General features: G+C 43.9%; 1 protein-coding gene and 1 long non-coding RNA gene across 2 annotated transcripts; both read right to left on the reverse strand.

Moving 5' to 3' along the window:
• Nucleotides 1–4,794: 4,794 nt before the first annotated feature.
• LOC112268594 lies at nucleotides 4,795–6,252 on the reverse strand. Its single transcript, XR_002959898.1, has 2 exons — nucleotides 5,948–6,252; nucleotides 4,795–5,363 (listed from the first exon to the last, which is right to left on the reverse strand). It is a non-coding gene; the product is annotated as an uncharacterized LOC112268594 (long non-coding RNA).
• Nucleotides 6,253–9,029: 2,777 nt separating this feature from the next.
• LOC100842076 (peroxidase 43) lies at nucleotides 9,030–10,974 on the reverse strand. The gene is made up of 4 exons (XM_003577673.3): nucleotides 10,632–10,974; nucleotides 10,370–10,555; nucleotides 10,104–10,266; nucleotides 9,030–9,927 (listed from the first exon to the last, which is right to left on the reverse strand). The coding sequence occupies exons 1-4, from the start codon at nucleotides 10,848–10,850 to the stop codon at nucleotides 9,500–9,502; spliced, it is 996 nt and encodes a 331-aa protein (XP_003577721.1). The 5' UTR covers nucleotides 10,851–10,974; the 3' UTR covers nucleotides 9,030–9,499.
• Nucleotides 10,975–14,645: the final 3,671 nt, after the last annotated feature.

A 14,645-nucleotide genomic window follows, 5' to 3' on the forward strand; every position in this document is an offset into this window, starting at 1 on the left:
AAGCCCGTGTAGGAAAAAGAAGAAACCAAAAGCCCGTGAGTTATGCTCGAGAAAAGGAAACCAGGTCCGTGATTTGCACGTTAAGACCGAAGCCCGTATCGATGTTGACATACTGGGGGGCAATGGCCAAATGGGCTTTTGTATTTGCGATCTATTTTTTCTTTTGGTGCTGAAAAATGACGGTGCAAGTTCAATGTCTACCTTCACCTACCTAGGTGCAACTGTACCCTATGTAATTTGAAATACTTTTTTCTTCACTTAAAAAGCTATGCATGAACATATAATGCAATAGAAATTACTTTATGAGCTCTGTCTGTAGAAAATAAACTCCGGTTGTTTCAGTAGCACACTATTCACTATTCAAACTGCATCAATTTCTTCTTCGCAAAATGCGTTTTGGTCATATTTTTGCATCCAAATTTGCCTAGATACTTGTTATAGCACAAAGCAATGAATGGATTTTTTTTCCATGGGCATGCCTGAGGAGAGCTTCAATGAGAGCTGCAAATACTCAGTGGCATTCATTGGAGTCGTTTTCATTTTGACAGCGCCATTTCCGTCTTTATGCGTAAGAAATTTCCTCCCTCTCAGCATCTCCTTTGGCCCTCTTAAAAGTTGGAACCACGTGGTCCATTTGACCAGATAGCAACAAGATTCGTCAGGTAAGTCAGCAGCACCCAAGAACCTTGGCGACCAAGTAAGTTAAATGACTGACCCCGTGCTTCCGCGTCAAGCCATCGAAGGTTCAGGCCTTTTTCTTCCCTGCAACACCTCAGCTTCTCTTCTCTTCTCTTCTCCCCCTATAAATTCAGCAGCTCTACATGATCATCGTAGTAAGAAAATTAAAGCTGAGGCAAAGCAAGATTGAGTGAGTGAGTCAAAGACAAAATAAGAAGGGCCGGAAAGATGGTGCTGGGCATGAACTGCTTTGGTTCTCACGGAGCAGCTGGAAGGAAGATCTCGCCTGCAAGCAAGCAGCTAGGAGCAGAAGTGCAGGATCAGAAAGTGGTGATCCAAGAAGAGGCATCGGCCGAGGCTAAGCGGGAGGGAGGTGATCAGGTGAAGGTTGGGGAGAAGGAGGAGGGGAAGAAGAGTGGGGCTCCTATCTTGATGTATCATTTCCCCTTCCATTCTCGTCCAGGATTGCTCTGATTCCGACCTCCAATCCTTCTTCACTAACCAGTCGTTCCTTGGAAGAGGGTAGTCTTGAAGCTTCTGTCAGCTTTCCCCCCGAGTTCACCTGTTTTAAGAGGGCTATAGAGTTTGTTATTGGTTGATTATTTTTTTCAGGACTTTGAGAAGGAGTGTAGTGGTGTTGTTACAATTGTTTCTTATGTGCTGATATATACTACATATCGTTTTTGGGAATATTGTTGATACTCCATCTCTTCGTACTTATGGGAAAAATGTAGCGATCAACTGCGCCTAAGAAACCACGGCAATCATATCACGTATTCCATCCATCCGGAAATAAGTGACTCAAATCTGTCTAGATTTGCTTGTATCGATACACTAAAACGCGTACATATGAATCTAGACAAATCCGAGTCACTTATTTCCGTATGGCATACAAAATAAAGATCTCCTGCAGGCTCTGTGCTAGCGTGACCATTGCAGCAAATACCATGGAACCGGTTGTCCTGATTTGTTCCCGCAGGTCGACAACCCTTAATCCCGTGAATGATCGTGGGCGAACATCTCATGTGTTTGTTCAAAATCTTTAAGGTTAGTCCAAGGTGTGTAAGTGCGAACTATTGTTGATCTGTTTTGTTGTAGGAGGCCTTGAGGATGAATATACAAACAACGGTATTACGAACCATGACCTTTGCATGGGTGACGATTTACTTTTATTTTTCGGGCGTGTCTATGACTCGGTCAACATTGATAACGGTCCGATCAATATCTTCTCACGTATGTAATAGTACGTTGCACGAAACTCATGTTTAGGTCGAATGGTTCTCAAGGTGACTTCGAACAGTCATTTCTTAGTCACCCTGATGTACAAAATCCAGTGTTTTTATCAAGGATTTGAAACCCTTTGAATCTGGGAGAGAGACCAATTAAAGTATCTAGTTTTTTTTAGATAAAAAAGTATCTAGTTTTGTCAATTGATGGACCAACTGTATGCGATTTTGAGTTCATGAACCATTTCTAGACTTCGCTGCCAATTGAGAGACCGAAAATATAATTTTCTCGATAAACTTTGGTGCAACCACAATCCTACAGGATTTGAATGCGCATGGTATGGCAATTCTGTGTTTTCATGTTCTTATGTTTTTCCAATTCTCTTAGTCAAAGAGGCTCTAAGGTTATACAGTTTTTTATTTTTTTATTTCCCTCATTCTTCTTATTTTAACCCTGTATTTATTTTCCTTTCTTTCGTTTACGTTGTTTAGTTTGTTTATTATGTATATCAATGATATTTTTAGTAAAAAAGATATCCATATGATCATTGCAACGGTGGTAGATATGGCTTGTTCATGCCCAACATTTTTTTCCCAAAAAATTAATACATTAACACAAGTAAGTGTTTTTTTGTTATTTTTGACGCAACAATAAAAAATAAACACAATTAAGCCTGTCAATATACATGAACACCCTGTGCTGGTTTTGGGTTAAAACATTTTTTTCTACATACATGAGTACTTTTTTAAAGTACATGAACTTTTCTTTAACTGTGCTCAAAAGTAATTTGACAACCACAATCTGACGATTTTAATTCAGGCTTGTAAAAAAAATCCCAAAAGATTGGAAACATCGTCTTTTTAATCATGCAATCCAAAGGCTATTTGTTGGTATGTTTGGATTGTGGTAATGATCTTTGTTTTTCATAAGAAAAAAGTTTTTATTCTTTGCAGGTGATTCAACTAGCAGCACACTTGATCCTTACGTGGTCCCCACTTCACAGTGTGAAGACGCAGGCTTGTTTGACTTTGGGATTGACCGCTCGGAGATAATTGCACAGGTTTATTTAGCCGGTTTGGACGCCGTGTTGGCCTCAGGCCAGCTTAGTGCAACATGACTTGGCTCCCTTAAGCCTGCAATTCTGGATGTTAAACTTATTTCATTACATTTGCTCTATGACACTTTGCAACAATATGAGTTGTGTGTGTCGACGGTGCAGAGTCCGGGATTGCTCTCTTTTCAAATGGAAAGCAACCCGAAGGATTAAGAACATACTAGCTATTTATATAGTCCCAATTCATATGTCTTGTATTTTATTTTGAAACTGAAGGGTTAGTTGTTTTTTTACATTGTTGGCTAGTTAAACTAATAAATATGAGGCACTTAAAGGGAATTCACTTCTGTTTTTTTATCTGTTTGAAATCATTTTCATTTTGATAGTACCATTTCCGTCCTTTTAGTGAAGAATTTTCCTCCCTCCAAATATACGTCGCTACTAAAAAGCCATCTTAAAAGCTCAGATCACGTGCACATTCGGAGAGAGAGCAAGAAGATTCGTCAGAAAAGTCAACAAGGAGAACCTTGGCGACCAAGGCGGCAGCAGCAGCAGCAGTGGCAATCAAGTCACCGTTGCCTCCGCTTCAAGCCATCGCTCTCGCCTTCCTCCACGAAGCTTCAGTCCTTCCTGCAACGCCTCAGCTTCTCTTCTTTCCTCTTATACTAGGTCCTTATAAATGCCCGCACTGCATGATCATGATAGCAGCAAAGCAACCCAAGTGAAGCAAGAACAGCTCGAGACAGAACTCAATAATCAAACCAAGAGAAACAGAGAGTCCAGAGGGAGAAAGAGAGATTGTGCTGAGCATGACCTGCATTGGAGGAGATCATGGAGAAGTGAAGCAGCAGCAGAAGGTGGCGGCACAGAGTAAAAATGCCGGGTTGATTCAGCTGAAGACGAAGAAGAGCGAGGATCCTATGTTGGTGCATCAATTCCCCTTCCATGATCTCTCGCTTAACAAAGTCAAGAACATCGAGGTGGACCGTTTGAGGCTATCTCCGGTGACACCGAAAAAGCTGACATCGGCAACGGCTGATTCTGCTGAAGAGAATCATGAGGATCAGGACCCTGAGACGCTCAAAACCGATGAGAGATTAGATCAGATGTGTAGTTTTCTACATGCTATTCCCCGTAAAAACAGATCGAAATCGAGCAAGAGAAGAACTCAGAAGACCAGCTCTAGGAAACTTTGCAGGTTCTGATGAAATGGATCACATTTATGATTTTGTCAAGGATAGCATAACTTAAATTCCATTTATCTATCTTGCGAATGTGCAGGATATTCCTTGCCATTCTTTCTCCCAGGAGCAAGCATTCTTGTATGTATCATTGAAGGTGATTATCTTGTCTGAAATGATTGCATCTATCATTGAAGGTGATTATCTTGTCTGAAATGAATTCCTCTTGCGGATAAGGCTGATGTGTTTGAAGTTTGAACATGCACTACGTCACTCTAAGGAACATTTTCTAGCACAATTAGGCCCCGCTTGGGAGCTATATAAAACTTCAAACACTTGACTTTCCCGCGATCTTAAGACTTTCAATTCTGTTATTTACATTCCTCTGTATTGAACCTCTGACAAATCTGTTTTTAAACCGGGAGCTGTGCTCCTTTTACTTTAAAAATAAAAACAATTGAGCGGAAGGTATTAATTTTCCGTTGTAAATCACTGTTTGCATCGATAGCAAGTCCAGCAACGGATTAAAAACAGGGTAAGCTGGTGACCAGGAGCATTTGTACACCACCAGACTAGTATACTTGCACAAAATCTATATGAAACTCATGTATAAAAGCATCCCAAATTCCCAACACCTAATTTCAGTCACCCATAAGAAACAAAATCGATGAGAATTCAAAATTGGAATATACCTTACAATTATGATAGGAACCGTGATCCCAGAATAATTTTGATATTTGAATAACCTTGAATTACTGAACCAGACAAGGAACTCAAGGCAACAATTGAAATCCTATACATATACCTGAATATGCACATCAAAAGCTACAGGTTACAATATGTGTGCTCAAAGTTATGACGATTAATTAGTTTGGGTTCAACATAGCTATTGTTTAAACCTCGACATATGCATCTGCTCTTTCCTAACGTCATCTTAGAGATTGCATATCTAATCACTGTATCACCTAAAAACCATCACCATCATTAACTTCATTACCATGGCAAGAAGAAAAGAACAACAACCTGAAACATCTGCTTTCTGTGCAAGAAGAGACTGAGAAAGATGCAGAGTACATGGCACATGATTGCTTCGTACTCGTACGAGGTTCAGAGCAGCATTTCATTTCATCACTAGTCTATTCTAAAACCAGCCAGTGCAAGAGCAGAGTCATTCTGAAGTTCGTGAACATTGGATTCACTCAAGTGCAAGGAAATAATGCATGCTACAAAACAGATCACGCACAAAGCCAATTAGCAACAGATCTTTACTCAGTTTGCAGAAATGAATACTTAATAGGCTTATTTCTCACATTAATGGGACTCATGCTTAACTAGTCACTGTTGCAGTTAGTATATTTATAAATGGCATTGTATTCATAACAAAGTTGCTAACTACTCCTGAGCTGGTTGATTTTTCTATCTATTCTTTGTGACCCGTGAACTGTAACATTTTTATTTCACTTTGCAATAAAAATGATTGTGAATCACTCGATGTAGAGTCAGTGGTATACCCCCTTTTCGAAGAAACAAACTCATTGACCAAAAATGCAACTTCAGATTCGAATAAGCATTTGCCAAAACAGAGAAAAATCATTTAAATATGGTAATAAAATTCAGGGAACAACCAAACAGAAGAAAACATTTTTTTTTTGCTCTCAGTCTACAACATGATTCTCACTGAATAAACCATTATTTTTCTCTTAACAAACATACATCATTGGTGTATCTACCCATCCAGCATATTGGCATATTAACATTTGTATTGGACAAAATAAGTCGACCAGAAATGGGAGAATCAAATCCTCACCTCGTGACACGAAAGATATAATTTGCCGGTTGACACAGAAGAGGTCCGTCGCCATTGCCTCTTAACTGTCCAACGCTGCGGCAAGGATGTGAAACCCTAGGCCGAGTTCACCCATGGAGGATTGGAGGGGAAGCACAGAAGGGAGCACGCGGTGCCGTCGGAGAAAGAGAAACACAGGATGGCTAGACAGCGGCGACGGTGAAGGAGCTTGGCTATGGAGGTCCCTGGAGGCTGGAGGTGCCTAGAAGGAAGCGAGGCGGCGACGGCATCAAAGAGGGAGGGGCACTCTTTTTTTTGAGAGGACGGAGGAGCACACATGGCAGAGTGACACAGTTTGCTTCGGCCCAATTACCTCGTCGCAATCAATTACTAACAGGCCTTCCAGTATGGTCTGCAAGATATTGATGGGCCTGCGTGAGAAATTTGGGCCTATCGCCTGAAACGTCGTTTTCTTTTTTTTTTCATGTTCCAAAAGTTGTAATTTTCAAATCAAATGTTCCAAAGGTTGTACTCCCTTTGTTTCGTTTTTTTTAACACGGTACAGACGCAGACGCTCACAAGCACGCACACACACTCATCCATATGAACGCACGCACGCACACCCTATCTTTATGAGTTTCGTATTATTTGACGTCTTGGAGAACTGAAACAGCTTTCTCAAGTTATTCAGTAATGAGTAGAACATATTCTTAAAAAAAAACTAAGGTCGAGGAACATTAAACCTACAAGAAGAATTTTTATTAGAAAATCAAGGTATAAACAACAAATAAAATAGTTAACCGCCGGTGAAAAACAATCTGAAACATATCAGTGCGACAAGGTAAAAACAAAATCTGAAACATATCACTGTGAAATCCATGGCTACTGATTTTACGTGATGTCAACCAATTAATGGCATCCAACGATCGATGTATACTATCTCCTGGATAAAATTTCCTTTTCTCTGAAGCTCCCAACAAGTACATGGCCGTCGCTTTACAGCTTATATACCAATCGTCCCACTGGCCGGCCGGTCGACGGAGCCACACGTACTACGACATGTCGCTGTTCGCGGACGGCCAGCCACAGCGTCGCTTATTAAGCAGCCGCGTTTTCTGATGGGAGCTGCTATCCATATCACTTCTGCATTTCACTTGACAATGCGTTGTACTAGCACTGTACATGAGTGGTACTAACGATTCGATTAATGCCTAATTAAGCACTACCTCTTGGAGACATAGAGGTCCAATCTCTACTTCATTCAACACTAGGCCATACTACTCTCTAGTTCTGCTGGACCGATAAATAAATTGTAAGTTGTTTAGTACTCACTTCGTTGCATAATTCTTGTCGAAATATTACATGTATCTAGACGTTTTTTAAGAATAGATAAATCCATATTTCGGCAAATTTGAGACAAAAATTATGGGATGGAGGGACTACGTTTTGTTGTTGAAAAACATTTATTTGCTATAATTATTTTTCTGCCATATAAGTATATAACCCTATTTTCTTGATTCTTCTCGAGCTGGGGTCTTTACTTTGTCTGGTCCTTTGAAAGCTTGTCGTTTTTGAGTTTTGACGACAAGGGTGATATGCATAACCAGTACACTCCACGGTATCCGGCTATCCGCAGTGTATGGCTGTGTGGCACAACTCAACAGCACGTTTACTCGATTCATTGAATAGCCGCCTGATCAGCTTCAATTTGGTTAGCGTAACTCGGCACGTATGTTCCATTTATTCCTCCATTAATTCTCGACTGCCGACACATATATATACTACACTCCAAATCATGAAGCATATATTTTTATTATTACCTCTTGGCAGCATCCATGCATCCATTCTCGAACATGAAGCTCTCAGACTTTCTGCTGCCGTTAGCAGAAGTACTTGTTTTCAGACACCAGATCTAGAAGCTGGATCTTTCTTTAAAGATCTGGGACAGGCCCACAGAACACATGTACTTCTTGCAAAAACAAACAAAGCAGTAGATTTTGCTAGCAGGTTTTTGGTTACATGGTCCTGTTTTTCTGGACGATAAACATGGTAACCAAAAAATAACAATCATATTAATTGGGTAGGATTTTGTTTCTTCCAAGATGATTATGTATTATACAGTACATATCTGATTTTACGAACATAGTGGACAGAGTTATCTCCGCTAATTCGATGGACATAGGTTTTGTTCAGGCTTAGGTTTATTAAAAACAAAGTCTGACGAGCCCATTTCCTGATTATTGGACGGTCAAAATTACCTTTCGGTAACTAAAACCTTAATTACTGCAGTGTAATATTTCGATGGACATAGGTTTTTTTAAAACAAAGTCTGACGACAAGCCCATTTCCTGATTATTGGACGGTCAAAATTACCGTTCAGTAACTAAAACCTTAATTACTGCAGTGCAATTACATGTCCAGGGACAGCCGGATTCAATCAATGCAGTACTACTGGTGCTAGACTACTAGCTTTAATTTGGAGTTGCAGGTTATGCAAGAAAAGTTCCTGTCCTCCCCAAAAAGAACTACCCCAGCTAACGCTACCTACTTCCCTGCTCTGCCAACTACCCGAACAGAAGAGGGCATGGAAACAAAAACCGTTCTGTAAACAGGGGAGAGTCCACTTTGGCTTAATGATGAGTTTGATTGACCCATTCGCATCCAATTGAGTTCAGCACTCTCAGCCTGGAGTTGGATTGCACACACAACTGATTCCTTCAGTATGAATTATGCACCGTCGTGTTTGTACTCTGGCCGAAAAAGCCTCTGCCCTTTAAGATGTTAGGAGGGATCTTAGCTGCCTGTTCTCAAGCAGGAGAGAAAAGCATTTACTGCGGTCTTCCTTACAGTTCCATGATCGATTTATGTTCCACTCCCATTTCGAATAAAGATTAATTTGTAAACAAATAAATAACACACATTATCTTCGACTCCTTCCGATCCATAAAAAATGTCCCCACTCGATATTTTTTATGGATCAGAGGTAATATGTAAGATACAGAATAACCAATGACAAGAAAGCGACATATGTTCACAATCTAACAAAAAGACTATATAAGGTAGATCGACAACGAATGGTCACACCATATTGACCTTTCCTGAATTTACAGTTGCAGCACTCGGACGTTAAATAAATTAAAGGAACCATTGCCCAAGAACAAAATAATAACACGTCCGCATAAGTGCACATAATGTGTGTGTACATATAAACATAAAAAAACAAAAATATACTACTAGTATCTTCGATTTGGAATATCACCACTGCAAAAAAGAGAAACTGCACAGATCCTAAAACCATTTCCCATGAATCACATGAATACACTAACTCTCCCCCCTCGATCTCTCTTCTTTTTCTTCCCACATGTACACAATTAAATAATCCAAGGACGAAATGCATGCCCATGAAACCATGCACGAGATGCATATGCACGGGCCAGCTATATAGCTAGAGTCTGCTTTTTGGAGCGATCTATCTCCAGCTAGCCAACCATTAATCCGGCAGCGCAATGAAGGATGAACAATTCTTCGCGGATCTCCGAAGTCTGAATAATCTTCCGTTCGATCTGGGTATCATCAGTTAAACTTGGAGCAGAGCTTCCGGACCTCCCCCTGGGACCCCGTGAGCACCCCGATGCTGCCCATCTTGACCATGGCATCCGCGAAGTCGGGCCGGAAATATGGGCCGAAGACGGCGCTGAGGAGGCCCGAGTAGGAGTCGACGACGTCGACGGTGGCCGTGTCGTTGTAGAGGGCCGCGTCGGAGGCGATCACGGCGTAGCCATTGCGGATGTTGCGGAGGATGGACGTGTCGAACACCCTCTCGCTGCCCCGGTCCAATGCCAAGCGCGTGTTGAAGTCCCCCGGCGCACACCGGGACTTGAGCTCGGAGAGGAAGGCGTCAGGGATGGATGGGTCCGAGCCCCGCCCGCCGCCCGGGAGCGGGGTGTTGTAGAGCCTGTCCTGGATGAAGAAGCATGCCGTCGTGCCCACCGTGTGCGCCGCTGCATGCATGCATTCGCCGCATGATCAGTGAGGCTAGGACATGAGCAGGAAGGAAGATACAGAATTGCATATATTTTTTTTGGAAAAAAGATAGTATCCTGAACTCTGCATGAAAATGATGCACACATCCAATTTTATTGCGGCATGGAGAGTTGCATGCACGAATGATGCTTACCGCTCAGGAGGACGAGGTCCTTGTGGTCGAGGCCGGCGGCGGCGAACTTGGAGCGGAGGACCTGGGCGGAGTCCTTGACGTCTGGGAGCACGTCGGCGTCGCGCAGGTTCGACACCTTGCTGTCGCGCCGGCCCGTCGGCACGTCGAACGACGGGCCGCCCGTCTGCAACCAGGCATTGCAAACAACATATTAATGAAATCGATCAGGCCGGTGAAAAAGAAGAAGAAGAGACAGAGTGCATATATGTGCATATGTATGTTCGTACGAAGGCGACGGCGTCACGGGCGGCGAGGACGACGATGTCGGCGCAGGAGACGACGCCGGGGCACTGGGACTCGAGCTGGGCCTTGGCGCTGTCGATCACGTCCAGCCCACGCAGCCCCTGGTGCTTCCCGTTGTCCACCTCCGCGTTGTTGTTCCCTCCCTTGATCAGCACCGACGCGTCACACCCCTAGCAAAAATAAACCATGATCCAAGTTTAGAGAAATTTAGAAAGACGATCATCTCATCGTGAAGAAGATTGTTACCCTGACGAAGCAGTCGTGGAACTGGAGGCGGAGGAGCGCGGGGAGGATGGTGGAGTCGGAGGCCGAGGCGGACCGGACGGCGGAGGCCACCGTGGACTCGGCGCCGGGGCAGGAGCTGGAGTAGAACCCCACCTGGAGCTGCCCTTGGGACACGCTCACGATTGCTCCTAGAACTAGCAGGAGCAGGGCCATGGTGGTGCTTGCACGGCTGCTGCCCATCTTGGGAAAGGGGATCTAGCTAGAACGTGTAGTGAAGGAGGAGTGTGTGTGGGTGTGGCTCGAGGAGAGGTGGTGATAGACGCAAGGGTCCTGTGCGTTGCGTTAATGGGGTTTTATAGGGCTCTGATGAATGATGATCCGGTGGAGAAATGCAGAGGCTACTGGCTGCCAAAATGCTGTAACATTACTACGGATGCAGGGTTTGACCTTCACCGGAAAGAGTAGGTCTGTAGGTGTCACGCGTTTAGTGGTACATATATAACTGCATAATTCAGCGTGCATACATGGTACATGGTGCAGAGGGTAGTACTGTACGTATACATGGGAAGTACTACTCACTTCGATTCCTTTTAACGGTTCATCTCAAACTCAAACCAACCAATTCATGTTGCGCTAAATTTCACATGGATCTCGTCTCAAAGACTCAAACCGACCAATTGATGTGCATTTCACATGGATTCTTCTTCCATTGATAACGGGGACGAATATATGTATCATGTGGGGACGTGGGGGTACGGTTGAAGCTGAATCTACCGTTTCGTCCCCCACCTTTAACTCCCAAATTCAATCTTTTGGAGGAGGCCGGGCACCACCATGAATGCTTCACACAGTTCCGGGCAAATTTCTCCAGGGCCCATGCATGGTTAGGCCGGCCACCATGTGCGCAGGTCGTCACCGGCCGGAATTTATGCGCGGCCACCAATTTATGGCCCAATTGCCACGGCAAAAGAAGGTGCGGCAAGTTGCCTCCTACACGGGTCAGTAAAGAATTTGCCTTGCCGCACCATTCGTTCATACCTGCACACACAGGCGAATTTGCCTGAATTATGAAAGTGCAAGAGGTCTCCCCTGGCTTGGGATCTCTGCCATTTTTCTGGCATTGATGCGCTGCAGAAAAAGTTGAACCCTGAAAGCTGTTTCATGATGGGAGATCGTGGCTTTTCATGGAACTGGAATTCTGGAAACCATGTCTTTTCATGCATGGGTGCAGAGGGTAACAAACCATGGCCTTAATTGTTACTTTTTTGTGTAGTTTCTTTAGGCGTCAAAGGCACATGAAAGAGACCCTACGACACAGGTTGATCATTCGACTATGTGACTTCAAAGTGACAAGGGTCGGGCATTATTCATGCAGTTAATTAAGTGACAAGATCGGTTTCAACAAAAGTACTAGCGAGTTACAAGCGTGACCCCATCTGTACGATCACACCCCTGTTACTGTCACATTTTGATATTTTCTCTCTCCGAATTTACGCATTTCATCGCAGTTAGTTGACTTGTATATATTGGGATATACTGGGAGCGGGAACTTCATAAACAGGAGCTGCCGATTACTTGTCAAAATATTATGTATCTAGACGCTTCTTACACATAGATACATCCGTATTTGGACAAATTTGAGACAAGTAATACCGGTCGGAGGGAGTACATGAGTCGTACGTGGTTTGTAGCCTGTAGTACTCTCTCCGATCCAAATTAATTGTCACAGGTTTAAGCAAAAATTTGTCTAAACATTGTCTAAACCGATGACAACTAATTTGATCGACTAAAGAAGAGTGGTACTGTATATTTGTTCGGAGGTAACTAATTGATGCTCAGGAAAAAAACAGAAAAATAAAGAACATCAATGGACCCTTTTTAGCTGCTGAAAATTTAAGATTATTAAATAAGCAACAATAGGACCAAGAATTAAATAATACATATGAAAAATAGAAAACTAAAAGTCTGTACAACAAGTACACATGGTATTAACATTTTTTTATAAAAGGATTTTTATTGAATAAGAAGTTGCATCAAAAAGATACATTAAGCAAGGTACGTAGCCCGCTTCTGCATAAATTAAAAGAAAACTGCTGGTGGCTTATAACAACTGGACAAGAAATTGCACTAAGCAGCCCGCAGCCATAAGTCACGTTGTCCCCACTTGTGGTGGATGAAAACCTCACTTATAGCGCACTCAAATTGAATACATGCAACCATAACTATTGGCATATCCCTTCGGACTGCAGCAAAACCTAGCTAGAAACGGAGCCAATGGGTACACAAGTAGATAACCAAAAATCTTAGCTCTTGTTGTTGTTCTCGAAAACAATTAGAGTAAGGGATGTCAATGCTCGATGGCACAAGTGCGAGTATAAAGGTAGCGCGTGTACGCCGGCCTTATAACGATGGTTGCCGTACACTTGGACAAGTTGACACGTCGATATTTTTTTTAAATAGGTTCGGTCGACCCTTCGGATGCGACTTAATCATATGTTAGGAAATGCTTCGAGGGGGTTGTTAGCCAAGGGTTTAGGCCGAGCAGATCTTTCCAAGACACATTTTAGCGAGAGATTCGTCGAGGCCGCATCGTACTTGGATCGAATGCGTCTTTCTAAGTATCGAGGTTAGGATACCCTCGGAACTCTAACCCAACCCTTCTCCTTCGAGCCCGTGCCAACCGAGGTTAGTTTGGAGCCTCGAAACTAGAGTCCCCTAGAAGGCTTCCTCGAGGCCGATCGACTTTCAGTCGAAAGCGGCGCGCGAGAGCGAACCTTAGAGGGAGCACTCTAGCCCTCTCCCCTTGAGTTTATTCAAGTGAGAGTGAATGGTACATGCCCTCATGGGGGGTATTTATAACCTAGGGGTCCATGACAAAAGACCATGGCTACCCTTGAGGGAGAGAGAAAAGTGGGGGCAAAATGGTAAAAGTAGCTCCTTGGTTCATAACTTTTGTGTGCACCGTGAGAAAGAAGTGAGGGTTGGTCCATGGTCCACCATGGACCAAAAGCTTCATCCCCACACCTTTCTTGCCCCCTACTCTAACTCATTTGACCCTTTGACCATGGCACGACAGACTTGACTTGTTGACTTGTCTTCCTTTGCCACGTAGAATTGACTGTGCCACGTGGGCGTCTTGACTTAGGTTCGGGAAATGTTAACTTAGTCACCGTCACGTAGGATTTATGGCCCGGCCCATATAAGGGTTTTATTTTACTACAACAGTAGCCCTCTTGAGCCGGAGGCATTGAGAATGCCTTCAGGTCAACCTTTTATGCGAGACTCTTGAGTCCTGTTCTTGTATTCGCAATGGTGTCTTTGATTAATTCCCTGGCTGGCTCCCTTGTGAGAAACAGAGATACTTGGTCGTTTTCCTGTAAAAAATAGGAGCCTTGGAGGCGTTGCGGGGAAATTCCATGCCTACGGCAAATTTCTCTGCGAGAAATCGAGTTTCGGGGGGTATTTTAGCAAAAACCGGGACCCCAGGGACCTCTCTGCGAGAAATCCGGTGTCCTGGAGGACTTTTTTGCAAAAATCAGGGGCCCTGCGGGGCCCGATACCGGTTCGTCTTAATGTAAGTGAATCCGACGGCTGAGGGCGCCACTTGGCCCTAGATCGGACGGCTTGGGACCCGTCTTCAACCTCGGTACGGCCAGGGAAAGGTGGCGGTCAAGCCGACCGCCTTTTGCCCTCTGTCCCTTTGCTGGCGTCATCCTTGGTGATGAGGGGAGCTTCTGCTCCGGTCGGGGCCGCGCGGGGGGGCTCCCCTTTCCTTCCTCCCCTTCTTTTTGGAAAGAAAGCTTGTCCCCTTGCTATTTTCGTCGGCCTTGGACTGGAGAGAGGACGGCGATGTGTCGTCGGGGGATTGGTTTGTACCTGGACGCCTAGGAGCTTGCTGGCCTATAAAATGGAGACCTTGGGCACTGTGAAGCTTCACACCATACTCGTTTGGTTTCCCCGGTGCCGAAGACGCGCTCGGCGACGTCCGACATTCCTTCGAGAGCTTGGTGTAGTAGGGAGCTCTGCAGGGGCATT

The sequence above is a fragment of the Brachypodium distachyon genome, chromosome 4 (assembly GCF_000005505.3).
Source record: "Brachypodium distachyon strain Bd21 chromosome 4, Brachypodium_distachyon_v3.0, whole genome shotgun sequence".
Classification (NCBI taxonomy): domain Eukaryota; kingdom Viridiplantae; phylum Streptophyta; class Magnoliopsida; order Poales; family Poaceae; genus Brachypodium; species Brachypodium distachyon.

Excerpts from the sequence above, each read along its gene's own strand:
- LOC100842076 (XM_003577673.3), bottom strand. The coding sequence starts at position 10,850 with ATGGGCAGCAGCCGTGCAAGCACCACCATGGCCCTGCTCCTGCTAGTT. Across the intron at positions 10,556-10,631 it reads TCCACGACTGCTTCGTCAGG|GGGTGTGACGCGTCGGTGCT; the intron begins GTAACAATCTTC and ends TATTTTTGCTAG. Across the intron at positions 10,267-10,369 it reads CCCGTGACGCCGTCGCCTTC|ACGGGCGGCCCGTCGTTCGA; the intron begins GTACGAACATAC and ends GCCTGGTTGCAG.